At 40.5% G+C, this 16651-nt stretch overlaps 1 protein-coding gene across 6 annotated transcripts in view; it reads left to right on the top strand.

The window, feature by feature from the left end:
* RABGAP1L (RAB GTPase activating protein 1 like) overlaps positions 1–16651 on the top strand; it is a 559138-nt gene that overhangs the window by 529491 nt on the left and 12996 nt on the right. For 3 of the 6 annotated variants that reach the window (XM_019501851.1, XM_019501854.1, XM_019501855.1), the window contains 2 exons: positions 1786–1878; positions 14326–14436. In XM_019501851.1, coding sequence (XP_019357396.1) covers positions 1786–1878; positions 14326–14436 — 204 coding nt within the window. Of the gene's footprint in view, positions 1–1785; positions 1879–2173; positions 4398–10687; positions 11208–14325; positions 14437–16055; positions 16638–16651 lie in introns of those variants that run through there. The other 3 variants (XM_019501852.1, XM_019501853.1, XM_019501857.1) reach the window with 3 other exon arrangements.

The following is a 16651-nucleotide window of genomic DNA, read 5'->3' as shown; positions in this document are numbered from 1 at the left end:
GACAGCAACACAATAATCTGCTGGGGTGGTTGTGGGATGGTCCTGTTCTGTTGGAGTTCTGTGCTAGCATGAAAGTCTCACTATTTCAGTCATTTTTAAAACAAAATTAGGGGGAATCTATAGAAGAATGTTGTATATATCATAAGAACAGATCAAGGAAAATCATGTGTCTGTTCATAAATCATTGTGACATTCATTTACTGATGTTTTTGAACTTGTGCCCTAATGCGTACCGTTTGTTGTGTCTGTTCTTGGTTGTCCAGGGACAACCGAGGTAAGAGAGTAATAGCGCCATTCATATAGTACATTACAGCCAATTAACAGCTACAAGTAAAGCTGTGCCTCCATTTGGCATCTTAATAAAATACAAATACTCTTTCTAGATCATGACTGTTTTTAAAAGGCTGTCTTCATAGAACAGCTGTCTGAGACTTGACTATTGAGCTGTTTACAAAATCTGCCTATGAGGATAGTCTGTGTAGCTGCCTCACTATTTCCCTGCTGTGGCTAGAAGTGAACATTGTAACTTTATCAGTGATTTCCTTGGAGAGTGTCCAATCCTGCGGAGCTGGGCAAAGTGCAGGATTGCAGAGCCACCTCAATTACCAATAATGTTTCATCACAAAAGCACCAGCCCTTTCCCCAGGGACACTTCATACAGAGTTGGATGGATCCTAGCTCAGTCTAAACAGCAATGAGTAAAGTAAGTGGCTCTGGCTGTAACCGCTCACATTGATCATCACCAGTGGTGCTCAAGCTTTGGGCTAGATGAGTGGCACAGGACTGGTCTACAAGCCAGATTGGGCCCCATGCCTCAGCATCGGACTCTGGAGCCGGGCACTGCCTCCCACTTGGCCTGAGCCCAGGATTGGGTCCTGGAGCCTGTAATTACCCCTTCCTACCCTTGGGCACCAGGATTTGGCCCTGGAGCCTGTAATCACCCCTTCCCACCCCTGGGCACCAGAACTGTGCCCCAGGAGTCTGGCACCACCCACTCCCAGTCCTGCACCCTGCATTTGGGCTCTAGAAGCCTGGTGCCATCCCTGCCCTGGCCCCCCTACCAGGAGTAGGGGCCCTATGCCACCACAGCTTGGCCCTGTGCACTGGGATCTGGTTCCCAATTGAGCAGTGTCACTGCTCCCCTAAAAATTTCCAGACCTGTAGGGAGTCCTGCAGGCCAGATGACATGGCAAGGGGTTGAGCACCCATGATCAACACAAAAAAAAAATCACAGGTCTCCTCCAACTTATTGCCTCCATCATCCCTACCGCTGACCCATGTGGGCCTGCACTCTTTTGGGTGGGGCTGTTTGACTTTTCACTTTGGTGCCACTGCTGAGGAGCTGTTTTTCAGTGGATCCAGAGGCATGTTCTCCCCTCTGCTTTTCTTTTAATGCCCATATTTTTGCCATGCTGTTCCTCCTTATTCTTACTAAAAAATGTTTCTACTTTATTGTTTTACCTTAAAGTATTTTAAAAAATGACCCTAAACTTAGTAATGATTTTGGCAATTTACTGATAACTGTTTGATGTGACTGTTTTGCTTTCAACAAAAATGCGGAACAAGGGAAAGAGTGCTTGTTGTTTTTCCTCCACAAACTTAACTCCCCATGCCTTCTCCCATCTTTCACACTGGTCTCGCTAGTTGATGATAGTGTGCAGAATTATTTAGCAGGGAATGTCCCACGTTTCCTCTGCTTCCTGTTTGCAAGTATAAACTTCTAGCAGCTTTTTCCTGTGTTCCTCCCATCTCTAAGAGCATGTTTTTTCTGAATGTATTCCACAGGTGCCCACAAAGAAGCTGAAGAAGTATGAGAGAGAGTATCAGACAATGCGAGAGAGTCAGTTACAGCAGGAAGATCCTATGGACAGATACAAGGTACAGGGGAGACTATGAAAATCTACCCCATTGGCTAAATTACATGGAAAAGTGATCTGATTTCACTAGTTAAAAAGAGGTGTTTATGCCAGTATCTCATCCATACTAGCATACACCAACAAACTCCAGAAACAGGGAACTAAGATTATGATTCAGATTCATCCGATTTCCATAGTGATCACTTTGGACACATGAAGTTATTCTTTTTTTTTTTTCCAGGAATATTTCAGTAAAAAAGCCCAACAACTTCTAAACAGCCCTCAAGTAGCCACATATAATATTTTTTTTCTTTCAGTTTATATGTTTTTAGGTAACTCTCCTGCTGTTGCGCTTTTACGGGAATCTGCGTGAGATGCTGAGAAAGAAAGGGTGATTCTCAACTACTGACACAAAAAGGAGGAAATGCATTTTATTTTAGTCAAAATGTGCATGGTCACATCCACAAAGACTTTTGGAAGGTGAACTCTTCCAAGACTGACATAAAGTTTATTCATTCATATCTGTTTGTAGCAAACGTTAACGTTTTATTTGTCAACACAGTGCCTGGTACAGTGGAACCCAGATCGATGTTTGGGGTCTTTAGGTACTATCACAATAGAAATAACCATGAAAAATATCCTCCTTTACAGGAGAAGCAAAATAAAGCCTCAGTTGTGTATGAAATGGAATAATGTCTGGTTTTGTTGCATGCATCATAATTGATATCAATTACACATTAATTGAATCAGCAATAGTTGGCCACTGGTTCAAAGTCAAATTATTTCTTTTTGATGTCTTAATTACTGTGGTACGGTCCAGGATTAGAGAGATGGTTGACAAAAAAGGAATAGCTTATTTGCTGTGGTTCACCGCTGCTTATGAAGTAACATATTTGAATTTCTGAATTCCAAGTTAAAACTGGGTCTTCCTCCTTCAAGTTGTTCTCCGTGGGTAGAGGCCCGCACTTATGTTAGAGTCCGAGGACATGCAGTTATTTTCACACAGAGCAGACTTGGGTCCTGATATTTGTGTTCATTTGAAGTTTTTCCAGTACCATGTTACCAAGAAGCAGGCAGAGTATTCTTATCGCTACCCTTTCTTATGTTTATCTTCAAATGCCACATTCATAGGTAAATCCAAAGTTATTCAAAGAAACAACGTGTGAATAATTTCCAATAATGAATAAATTTGACTGTTCCATGATCTACTTATGAACAGTTGCAAACAGATGGAAAAGGCAGAAATGTGGTGAATAAATTACTCGTTGCAAATTAAAAGCCTGACTCTGCACTCAAACTTGGGTGCACAGATGCTTATACCTACAGGAGCCTGTGGACTTCAGAAGGGCTCCATGCAGATGTTGGAGCCCATCTACTCATGTCTCATTATAGGATCTAGGTCTGTTTAACTCCATTGCCATAGTTAATAACATCTTAACTGAAACACAGTCCAAGAAACCACATTCTGGTTGATTGATTAACATTTCAGTGCACAGCATAGCTTTTGCTACATAACAGCAATTGCCATGGTAAGTGCAAATGCACTGCGAAACACTGATTAAGATTTATTAAGGAATATTGCAGATGATCCTTAGTTTAACTGGAATGATAGCATCTGTAAAACTACAGAGGAAGCACTCAGTAAGCATAAAATCACCATTTCCCACTTCCAGTCATGCTCCTAGAAGAGTTCAGCTGGAGCAGAGGCCCTGTGCCCTTTTCTTTAATGTCATGACTACATGTTGTTCCTATATAGTAAGAAGATTTATATCTATAAGTCCTGATAAAAATATATGGAACTGTGTAATTTTTAATTCTTGTTATATATTTGCATTTTTTGTCCTCATATTGACTTAATTTTTTTGATAAGTTCTGTATTTATTTTATTTACTATTCAGGACCTATTTACTTGTATATTTTCTTTTCAACCAGAAGCTTAGGTTTCCTTAGGTGGAGCCCTCAGATATGTGGCCATTTAACTGCCTAATGGGTTACTTAGCTGTGAACTCTTATAATACGGTTAATACATTCCAGCATTTTTTAAACTATTTTTTAATATTATGCTTAGTATGTTAAGTATCATCCCTATGTAAATGACATTAATGGATTCCATTGGGCATACACTGATTAGTACATTACAAGATGCTACATCTTGGCTGCTTACAGATATGAAAAAAACCCCAAAAATGAAGCTTTAATTTAAACTTGGTGTGCCCCTGCACTGAATGCAGCACGTGCCCAGAGAAGGTATTGCTTTAGTTGGACCCACCTCACCCAACATCTGTATAGAACTGTGGTACAGCAGGGCCTTTTGGTGCCTTTATTTAATAGCTGGTTGAATCAGCTTTAGATAAAAGTGCCTAAAACCCCGCTGATATGCCTGAGCTATACAGACTCTGCAGAGCCGGGTCAAACTAACATGCTGCCTCTTTTGCTAAAGCACTGTTTTTGGGGGGATTTTTTTTTTTTTTTGGTCACGTCTGTCAGCAGCCCTTGTATCTAAGATTGTACAAAAAAAGTGTATGATACTGAAGACTTGAATACAGTCCTTTAGTGAAAGGCTGTACTGTAATGCATTCACAAAGTGGGGCAGAATTAAGGTTGTGTTGAAAGTGTACATTTCTTGATTTTGGAGTATTTAACTATGCAAAATAATGTTCTGTAAATGTAGTTCTTTTTATGGAATATAGCATAGATATGAATTTTTATTGTAAGAACTAGTACTGCAATTGTGGCCAAGAAATTATTAGCTATTTTTTCTGTTTAGAAATAATCTATTTCCAGCTCATTAACTCTGACCATATTGTCCTTCTCTAGCTTGTTTATATTAATACAGAACTAAAATCATGCTTAAGAACACTTTTCATCTCCAAAGCACCATGCAAGCTTTGTAACTAATTAACCCAGCAAAATTTGGGGGATGGATGAGCAAGGATTATTGCCCTTATTTTGCAGATGAGGAAACAGGAAAAAAACGACTTATTTGGCCACAACTACAGGGCATTTATACACATACTTTTTGGTCCCACAATGCACTAGATATCTGCTGCTTTGGAGTGAGCCAATGCGCATGCAAGCTGACGCGCACTGTGCTATGTTGTGTGCAGTTGTATAGGTGATGAGATGCGTATCAGCATGCAGAAAATGGCGGCGGTGCACTTTTGAACTAAAGCACCTTCTATATGTTTTAGTTCAAAAGTGTGCAGCCACTATTTTCTCAGCTCTGATGCACATTTCACTGCTTATACAACTGCAGGCATTGCAGCACCAGGCACTTTTCAAAGCACCTGGCACTACAGCGCTTGCAGGTGTAAAAATGCCCACAGTGAGTCCCTGTCAGAGCCAGTAATAAGCAAAGGGTTCTGGTTTGCAGTAGGACAACTCTTGTGACTTCTGTTATCTGGATTGGGTTTGGTCAACTTTTTGTTGACACATTGATTTGATAAGTAGGGAGATTCCTCACAACCAGTTAAGTCGCATTCAATTCAGTCTAAAGCTTTAGTGGATAGCTTTCAGTACAAGAAAAGAGGTTCTTCAGCGGGAGATATTGTTTATGCTTGATTGATCCCAGTTTTGTATGTTTAATGTTGTCACTGGGCATGTCCAGACGAGCATGCATGTGCATTTCCCTGGGGACAAATAGCAGCAGCACAAAATGTCCCTGAAGAATGCCTGTGCACACATGCTCTGGCGTGTGACAAGTTGCCCCAGGTTGGGTAGGAGAGGCTGGGACCGGCACTTGAGCTGGCTCTAGCAACCTTAACTTGGGTTCTGCAGGCCTCCCGGGGCTCTAGCAGCAGCAGTCCAGCAGCAGGGAGCTTGGCTAGCAGACAGTGTGGCTCCAGCTGGACAGGCAACTCCTGATGTCAAACAAACCGTCCGCACTGCAAATTAGTAGTGCAGGGGCAGCATGTGCGGTGAGCGGTACCACATGCCCGTGCTTATCTGCACACGCCCACTGTGTCAGCCTAAGAACGGTAGAGATCTGTGCATGCAGGGTTCAATTATGAATGAAGTTTGTATACATGCATATGGGAAGGAGTTATCTTAAAACGAAACAAAATAAAACTCAGCTTCAGTGGTACCATTGTAATCTATTGTAACCTTTAAGGACTACATTTCCATCACGGCCAGAGCTAGATACCCCTGAACTGCTCTGACACTCTCTGTACTTTGTCAAAGGAGCCAGGATGGCTCTGCACAGAATGTCTCCCTGCTTCTGGGAGCTCCTACTGGGGTGATGTTGTTCATTTAGGCTATTGCTTAAGTGCCCTATTTAGCCTATGTTGTTCTATAATTTTACAGATTTTCCTTCCAACAAGAAAAATAACTCATCTTTTCAGGTCCCCATCCAGGAGCAGGAGCTTTTTTTGCTGGTGATTTTCTCCTAGTTTCTGCAAAATGGAGATCTGTGCAACAAATTAATTTAAATGTAGAATGTTTGGTTCCTCCTTGTTTTCACAGTATGCATTAAGCATTGTTTTGTTGCCTTTGCATATACGGGGTAACCAGTCAGATGTACACAGTCAACCCTGCTGACTATCAATAATTATAGCTTGGAATACCCTTTCTATTGATTGCTGGCAAAGTGTTATCCAGAGTTTCCTAGCACTGACTGAAGACATCTTTCCTGAATCCCAGTTTGAATGTCACTCTTGGTACAATACAACAGACGTAATCCTTGTCGTGTGACAGATCCTGAAAAATGGAGGGAACAGGACTATGATCTTTACACAGCCTTTATAGATCTGACCAAGGTCTGTTATCAGGTGAGCAGACTGACATTGTGGTTAGTTCTCAAATGATATAGATGCCTCCTCAAATTTGTCAGCATTGACAAGCAGTTACACAACATTATCAAAACAGATCCTGTTGTCATGCAGACCAGGATGAAGCAGGATATATGCTAGCTGCTCCCCTCTTCATGTTCTTTCTTGCTGCTGTACACCACACAGACACAAAGTTCAAAAGTGGCATTTCTTGAATATGACCTGGATGGAAGCCTGTTCAACTTATGCAGACTTGCAGCCAAAACCAGGTTATCTTATACAAACACTTGTAAACTTCAGTGCACCAAATATTGCACCATAGTGACTTTGAGCCACTCGCTGCCATAACAGAAGCATACAGCATCGTCATGCCCTTGGTAAATGTAAAGAAAACTCAAGTGCTTCTCCAACCAGCTCCAAAGACAAATCCCCCATGATTTAACATCATGGTAGAAAAAATGAGATAAAGGAAGGGCCATCATTTCAGGCCCCCTCTTCGAAGTGTTCTTTCAGAATCATCTGTTGTGAAGATGCTGTTCTAGACATCAGAGGTGCATCAGCAGTTTATGGATGCTTCCACATCTGTGTTTTTGAATTTTATGAGCTCAAGCAAGAGATGAATGATATTCTTAGCACAATTACATGGATGTGAAGCTCACCCTGCTTACCAGAATCACATCAAACAGAGTATTTCCATCAGCCCACATCATATACTGTCCTCTATGCCAGTGTTTCCCAACAAGTGTGCCACAGCACAAAAGTGTGCCGTCAGAAATGAACAGGTGTGCCGCAGAACTTTGCCATGGCAATGAGCTACGATAGGTATGAGGATGAGGAACGTCTTAACAGGTGTGCTGTGGAAAATTTTTATTAATGTAAATGTGCCTTCGGCTGGAAAAGGTTGGGAAACACTGCTCTATGCTTACTGAAGAGACTGGCTCACCAACACAACAGTGCTTTAGAAAGCCAAAACAAATCAGTTAGAGATCATGCTAGCTAAACCATAGCTTTGCTGGGTAGGACACGTTCAGAGCATGCCTGACACAAGACTACCCAAGTTCTTACTACATGGTGAGCTATGGAATGGCCGCCTTTCTTAAGGTGGCCAATACCAACAATGCAAAGGTAATGTGAAAGTCACCTGAAAAAAGTGCAAAATTTCCTATGGATATTTAGCAAGTTGTTTCTTCTACCAAACAATACTTGCAGGCCACAATAAAGTTGGGTGTGGCCACATTTGAAAAATCAGAAAATGAAGCACAATGAAAAAGACAAAAGCTCGGCTGATCTTTTCACCTCCTCCTTTCTCTGCTTAGTCTGTGGTTGGCCTCAAGAATCTCAGGGTGCCTGTACACGAGCAGCAACACTGCTCCAATGCACTGGAAATCCAGTGCATCGGAGCAGACTTGATTGTCACACTACAGCAGCCTCCTTCATCTTGTGTATCAGCATCCCCATGTTTAAAAATGGCGGCAGGGGCACCTGAACTAAAGTTTGTCGAATGAGCTTTAGTTCAGCTGCCTCTGCTGCCATTTTTAAGTGTGGGGACGCTGATATAGGAGATGTGGCAGTGCTTTAATTAGAGGGGCTCTCGGAGCCCCTCTAATTAAAGCGCTGCCCCCACCCCAGCACATGTAGAAGTGCCCTTAGTCTCAAGAACTGGACTAGGTAGCCACCAGAGAAGAAAACGTGGAGTAACCTACTTGTCTTTGAGGGAGTGCCATCACTCCCATCAGTAATTAAGACCCATTACGGTTGCTCAAGAGTAGTAACACCTTCTTTTTAATTGACCCCTCAATTGAAGGGAATTGAAACGTACAGCAAGGAAAAATAAAAGCTTCCCAACTCTGCAGATTGTGAGGAGCCGCAGGGAAGGACTCCTAAAGTGATAGCTGAGAGCTGTCTGCCGAGTCGACCTCCTTCTCCTAGCAGTGTGGCTGTAGTAGAAACTACGCAGCCCTTGGCATGGTCATATTGGGACTGCTCAATGAGTGTCTAGGAGGAAACCAGGAGAGTTATACAGCTCTGAGGTGTTTTAATTCTTAGTCAGATTTGCATACAGAAATCCACTGGACATCAAGAGATGACAGAAAGAGCGGCTGGTCTGCTTCACCTTCCTCCCGCTCAGTACTTAATAGCATTCCTTCCAGGCAGTCCACTTACTGCAGGGAACAGAGCTGCTGAGAAAGGGCTCCTTTCTCCCTCTGAGCGCGCACAGCTCCCCAGAGGAAAATTTTGGACATAGAGATTAATTTCTTATTTATTTATTAGATTTATATGCCTTCCTCCCCCAGAAAGGCTCAGGGCAGCTTACACTTGAAAAGCAAGATAAATTGGCAGTAAAATGTTATGTATACTATTTAATTGCTTTTTTTTTAATCGTTCACCAGAGATGATCAAGCTGTATGTCTAAACAAAGACTGATAAGGGTCTTCTAAGGAATGGGTAGTATTTCTATTCATGGTGAGTGTGTTCTAAGGACTGTCAAACCCCAAACCATCCATTAATTCTGATATCTTTTAAAAAGGACTTTTTTTTTTTACAGTATCTGTTTAACCATGAACTACCCACATAATGTGAACAGGTTGAGTGTGAGCAGTTTAAGGAATAAGTCTGTGTACTGAGCATGCTTATCCTCTGCATGTGAATTATGATATTCACTGCCAGAGGGACAATACTTGGAAAAGATGGCTTAGAAATTCACTTAGGGGTTGAATTTGTTTCCTGCTCAATTCATAACTTTTATTTAGAATTACTGAATTCTTAAAGACATATTTCTGGTGAGGGATAATTTTATTGTTCAGTTTTTATGTTAAAAAAAATATAACACCTGACATTTTTCACAGCTGGTTTTTACAGAGATTCAAAAAGAAGTATAGGCTAAATGGCTGTCCTTTAGTACTGGGGTTAGTAAGCTTCTAGTAACAGTGGGTTGCATTAATGCAGCTCAGTCGAAAGGTGAGCCACAGCTTGCAAGCTGGATGCCCCAGCTCCTGCTGCTGATTCCCCACCACCACTGAATACCACCATGGATTCCTGATTGCCCCCAACTGCAAAAACTCCAGATTCATGGGCCTGATAAAACTGCTTGTTGGGCTGGATCCAGCGCACTGGTTGACCCTGGCAAGATAGCCACATACATCCAGCACCCTCCCACCTCCCACAGCCCAGCCAATTAGCTCGGCCTTTCAGCGGGATTAATTAGCCCTCTTCCAGCCCCACGCTGAAGTGGCTGCTCTAACCAGAACCAGAAATTGTGTAAACTACTCCCAGGTTGCAGAGGATGGTGGTGCATCCGGGACTGTCCTGGATTTTGCTCCCTGGAAGTTGGTTGCTGGAATTTAGTGACAGTTAAAACGCATTCCAGTTTGTCAGTAAAAGCCAGTAAAAACAGTTCCATTCCCACGAAAAGCAGCAAAATAGTTCTGATATTTTCCCCATACTTCAGGTGATTGTTCCAAACTGTTGAGACATTTCCATATCTGGCACGGGGTTATGGCCTGATCTCTGGTGAGGAAACCTAGTGAATCCTGGCAAAAGTAATTTGTGTAATTGCACAAATAAAGGACAGGATCCTCCAGGCAGACTCTGCATCTTCACAGAGCCCTTTGGACCTTAGAAATATCGACAGCTGTATGTACTTTATTGTGTAAAGGAGAAGTTATAATCAGACTTTAAATGTAACCCAAAAATTGACCTTTTTGTAGATCCAAAGTGTCACTAAATAAAAATTAACCAGGTATTTATCATTTTGGTGTAGTGGAAACCCTGCATGCAAGAGACATATAAATGGATCACTATTAATATGTGTAGTTGAAACAAACTACAGCATGACACTTGCTGAAATGTTTCCTTAAAAACAGAGCCAAATAATCATCATAGTAGCAGACAGCACAGTGAAAAACTTTGTGACACTTTCCACAAAGTCTCTTGTTATTGGATAGTTTTTTTGTTAAATCATTGTGGCTTTTTAGAGAGTTTATATTCCTTAATTTTTCCTTCTTGGAATCCATTTCATAATCAACTGTTCTTTTGTGCTGACTCATCAAGACTTGAGTCTTACTGACATCCAGGAATATGAATTTTAATCCATCTTTTTTTCCCCATCAGTAAGAAATGTCCATGTTCAGTGATCTCCTTTTTGTCATACCAATTTGAAAATCAAGATTTTAGCAAGGTTTGTGAACCTGAGCCACACCCAGTTCAAATAACACCAGTGAGAATCGTTTGCATCATCATCGCTAATCATCTCTTATAGTCCTCCTCCATGCTAACTTGAGGATAACAGAGGGTGGAGTTTAGCCTTTTAGTCTTCCTGAGTTGTGACTTGCCTACTGGTTTCAGTTCAGCTTTCCTCTTTCAATCAAACATCTGCTTTAATAGACAGCAGCTGGAATAGACCCTACTTTTATAAACCAAAACAAAACAAAACAACAAACAAAAAGAACCAGCAGTTAGGATTTTGCGTTTTTTTGAGTTTCCTGATTATTTTTGTTGGTATTTAAAATTCATTGTATATCCTGTTTTCACTGTCTTTACACGAATGGTTGAAAGCAGTAGTTGGTCTATGACTTTTCAGGAGGTAAGTTTATTTGTTTATGTATGTGATACTGGTGTTTGTCTTTTTTTTTTGGAAATGCAGTATCCTCCTTTTAACAGCATTATAACTAAATTTCATCAGCTGCCCTCTGTGGTGAGAAGGAGCAGACTATTGGGGAAAACTACATCTTTTACTTTATGGATTGTGTAAACTGAGTGATAATAAAAACAGTGCAGTTTACAAACTTCTATAAGTATTGCTAGTTAGAGATAAGAGGCAGGAAGTTATTTGGGAGTCTCTGTTTACATGTAGCAGGTCTGACAGGTTGGCTCATGGGAGTTTACAAAATAGTTGCTCTGCTCTGAGTCCTGCTGCAGATAATATATAAACTGAGCTTATAGATTGCTCCCTGTGCACAAAAGGCTGGGTTGAACCCTGTAAAATACTTCAGAAGCATCAAAGTTAGCTTACTTCTTTTGTGCAAGCCACAGTTTTTAGTATCTTCCTCTTTACTGTTAATATAATTGCTTTGTGGAATTTAAATAGAATCAAGAATTTCCTCTTGAGGAAGCAGGCAATTATTTATTGATAGGCTCTAGGGAAAGGCTGAAGAAGACATATATCGCAAATAATCACACTTAGACTTTGCATTCATTGTTCTGAAGAAAAGGAAGATTAAAGTCAACTTGAGAAATAATCCTAAAATAGAAAACAAAATCATATAGAAGCAGAGACTAAGCAGATGATCGCCAGCAGCTGAAATGAGAGGTAGGACACATCAATGTTTTTAAAACTTGTCATGCAGATTCCTAATGGGAGGAGGATAGTGCATTTCCAACCACATAGCTTGCTTCTCCACTTTTGTGCAAGTGCAGAGCAGGAGTCTGAAACCTCACATTATGCTGCTTGCTTTGCGAACACTCAAGCTTTTGGCAAAAGCATAGCAAGTGATATAAAGCAAACCATCTTTCAGGGTTATTTCATGTAAGTCTGAGGAATCTGGATGATGTCTTCCTCTTTCTTTTTTTTTGGAAAAATTCCCTTTAAAAAGGCATCAGTGTTACAATTGCTATAAAATTGTGGCATTACCATTTCTATCTAGTCTGAAGATTTAAGTAAAGTTGAATCTCTTTCATCTATGCAGTTAGGCATCTATCCTTGCCAATTTAATTAGCATTTCTTAGATACTGTGAACAAAAGTCTGAACTAAGGACAATTGATAGCTTTACTGAAGATGAATTTAGCTTTGCAGTGAAGCGTATGTTGCCTCTACCTGAAGAATTATAGTTTTAAGAACTTTATAGCAGAATATAGTGTAATTTAAGTACAAAAAGCAAACGAGTGATGTGGTTTCTAGAAATGTTTTTTGATTGCGTCAGATCCCAAGAAACAGGCTGTTTAGCTCCAAGTTTGTGTGACGAAGTAACGCTTTTTTAATGTACGAGCTCTTTTAAAAAGAAACAAATTTACTAGACTGCACTGTACTGCACAGCAAAGTATTTTGGGCCTGCAGTTGCTTAATTAAGATCACACAGAAAATTAGGTATTTACAAAGACTTCACTTCTTGGCATAGAGCAAGCAAGCTGTTTCATTTACTTTTTTATATATACTTTTTTACTATAGTTCTCCTTTTCTCTGTTGGTCAAGTATGTGAAATGCTCTTGCAAGAAGAGCAGAAGCAGAACTGGCTTGCTCTTTTGGGGTTTAGAACAAAAAATAATACTTTTATTGGGATTGCTGTGAATTCATATTTTGTAGCAATGTATTGGTTGAATAACCCATGGAATTTTATTAACAAGCTGGTTTCTTTCTGACCCAGATGCTGTAATACATTTATTTTTATTTCTGTTCAGTATGGAAAATTGGCAACCTATTACTTGTCCTCAAGTAATGAAAGAGTCTTTCTGAAATTTCAGTATGTGGTGATTGTCCCTTTCTCAACCATGAGCAAATCCTTCACATAAAAAAACGACATTTTCTCTTGATGTTGTATTACTCATAGATTTCCCAGTCCCTTCCCGTAGTGTAAAGGAGTGCAGGACTTTAAACAGGATGAAAGCAAGCAACTCCTTTGCTCCCTGCAAATCTATTTGAGTTTCAGTCCCTGTCTCTGTCTTAGTCTGACTTGAGAGGACTGTGGGAGCCCCTTCTAGCTGGAAGGGTGACAAGTTGTCTCTGCTCACCCTGACACACATCTTTTAACAAATGTCTCTGCTTTTCAGCTCTTTGACAAGAAACAACATTCTGAATGTGAATTTTTAAAAACCAGTAATTATTCCTCTCTCCCTTCTTTCCCAGTATTCCTATTCTGTTTTGATAGCATTTTTCTGCTACTTTGCACAAGGCTAAGCAATTACATAAGGCATGAGGCAGGGGAAGAATCAAGCCCGCTGTCTTCTATAAGCTAAATATTTTTGCATTTCTAAGTTGATCTGCATCACTGAAACAGCAGATATCTAGAAATATCTTCTGTATTGGCACTCCTCTTTGCAGGTGTTGCTTGCCATGCACACTCAGTATCACTTGCACATATCTTGAAGAAAGTGAGCAGAGGGAGAGTTCAGGTCACTTGAGCTGCAGAAGGGTTTGCTGCTGAGTGCTATTCTTTACTGATGGACAGTTGATAGTACATCATTTACAGAACACATTATTCTTATGGAACACTAGAGGTCAAGATTGAAGAAAATGGAGCAAGACAGATTCTACTCTGGACCTGAAAACACTATTAAGAGCATCTCTTGTTATCATTGTGTGCTGTCTAGGATTTTATTATCTACCCAATTTCCCTTGATTACCACAGAAAGAGAGGTGCTTTTTGCTTTCAACAGGAAAAACCTATAATCAGTGTGTCATTTCTATCTCTCAAATACAAATAGCCTTTGCTTTATAAGAAACACTGTAGGGATATAAATGGAATTGCTGCCTTTCAGGATACACTTTCCTAGTAGTGTTTTGGCTCCATTTTTCTAAAAGCGCCCTGTCAGATAGGATACTGCATCTGCACCGCTGGCTTAATTCACTGTTGTTTTCTAAAGCAGCAAATTGTCTTACTGTGCACTCCTGCCTTCTCAGTTTTTTTTACACACACCCTATATTCACTTGTCTTTATTCTTTCCTTTAAAATGGGTAAGAATTAACTTCTGGTTTCTGTCTTTGCAGAGGGAGAACCGCAGGCTGCAAGAAGCCAGTATGCGGCTGGAACAGGAAAACGATGACCTTGCCCATGAACTTGTAACAAGCAAAATTGCCTTACGAAATGACTTGGACCAGGTAATGCAGACACTGATTTATAGCTAGGCCTCAGCACAGACTCTACTTTGGGAACACTACTTTATGAGCACAATTAAATATGGATGCAAATTAAAAGCAACATTATTTGTGCCCTTAAATCTTGACTAAATTTATCTGCTTGGATACCTGATTTATAATTGCAGTCAGTTACTTAGGTTTCTATCTTTATGCAGAAAGTAAGACAGAGTGGCACCTTAGAGACAAACTGGATTGGAAAGGCATGAGCTAGCTAACCTATCTTATTAGATGCCACGATGAAGCCTAAGGTGTTTGTTTCAGAGGATAAAGGCTTCCTAGGAGATATTGGCACTACTGGGCAGGTTTCATAGGATTACCCACAAAACTAAGGGTGCTGTCCATCTGCACAGCAATACTTCATGTAATATTCTGAAATTCCTTTTACAGATGTACTGTTAAAAATAATTCATAGGGGACAATTTCAACCTTACTTACAGCAATCAACCCTTTATACCCACCAAATCAATGGGATTTTGTGGGGTAAACTGCATCTCAGCTTAAGCAAAGGTATCTAAATTTGGCTTTCACTGGTTATGAGTCTGTTGTCCATATCTAATATGGAAACTATAGCTATATACTACATATATAGGTATACTATATATACCTCTCTCTTATAATAATACTGTCCATGCCACACTGCTGCTGTCATGTTTCAATTTGCAGATACTTTTTAAAAATCAGAATCTGCTGTTTGGTGCTCATGTGGCTCTAAGAGCCTGAGCCATGCTAGTGGAGGGAAAATAGGTAGGGAATAAGAATATAAGAAATGCCATACTGGGTCAGATAAGGAACCCATCTAGCCCAGTAGCAGAAGTCGATGCTATACAGGGAGAATATCAAACTGGATATCTCTATAGAGTTATCTACTTAGCTGTGGCTGCAGGCATTATGCTATGGAGGGTTGTGATGATGCCTTGTGGGACACTGAGTGGTGCTTGCCCCCAGCAGCAGTTACAGTTCACACACAACTTTTCCCTTCTGTTTCCAAAGCAAATATTTTCTGCCTTGCCCCTCAGTGATCTCCCATATATATAGCAGTCTCCTTTGTGGGAGGTCTAAGGATTGAAGTAACTCCTTATCTTCTCTTACCAGCAATTCACCCACATAGGGGCACTTACCCTTTTTTTAGATAAATGCTCCATTACTTCCCTGTAAGAACTGGTATCAAATACCAGTGATGGTACTAGGAGGACTAGTACCTGGGATTGATATTTAGATAGTTTTCTCCAGGAACATATTGAACCGTGCAGATCTAAGACCTTATACTGTGATGATTTTATTAAACAAGTCAGGTCACCTTTAAGATCCATTATACCAGCCTTACTACCCCCAGCCGTTCAGTACTCCCTCCCTGCAACATTCTTCTGTGCTACCTTCTATGCATGAAACGACTTACCATGCCTTCTGCCTTCCACGCATTCATATCCTTGGTAGAGATCTTCCACGCACACATTGTAATCCCTCTGGTTAATAACCAAAAGCAGAATGGCAAAGCAGCGAGCCACTATGCCAGCAGTCATGGAAAAGCAATGTGCAGGTTCAAGTAATCATTTTCTAACGCTTTTCCTACCCTTTTTCAGCTAATGAGTTATTTTTTGACTCTGCTCACTGCCTGCTCCATCAACATATTTATCAAAGTGAATGGGTTGCATGAATATTTAGTTACCAAGCAGAGAACTGAGCTAGCCAGCTGATTGATCTTAAACCCTGATGAAACATCTGCTTCACTGGAAACACAGTTAGGCCAACAAGGAGCGCTTGCAAAACCAAGACATTTGCACTTCACTAACCCATCATGCTTGGCACTTCAAATGGGGAAGTAAATTCATACTCCTAATAGACATGGACTATCTAGGTTCTCTAATAAGTAGTATTTCTCTTGCAGTATTTAACTGAACAGTTTTAAATAACTCTTTTCTGCCATGTACTGTGGTCTGAACACTGAGTTTTGCTACAGAAACAGGACTTTACTCTTTCAAACTCAATCTCTCCTAAAGTGTAAGCATCTTCTCCCATTTAACATGTGTAAATTGAAGCCTGAAGAACTGGGATTGGTTACCTAAGGCTGCCTATGACCATAGCCCATTAAACCATGCTGCTTGTAATTGAAATTGCTCTCTGTATTCTCTTACCAAACATCAGAAATGTACAGCATGCCCATATATATATATATATA

This window comes from Gavialis gangeticus, unplaced genomic scaffold, assembly GCF_001723915.1.
Source record: "Gavialis gangeticus isolate Ggan-Ray unplaced genomic scaffold, GavGan_comp1, whole genome shotgun sequence".
NCBI classification, from domain to species: Eukaryota; Metazoa; Chordata; order Crocodylia; family Gavialidae; genus Gavialis; species Gavialis gangeticus.
The sequence above is the reverse complement of the archived record's forward strand: the minus strand, read 5'-3'. Positions and strand labels throughout refer to the sequence as shown.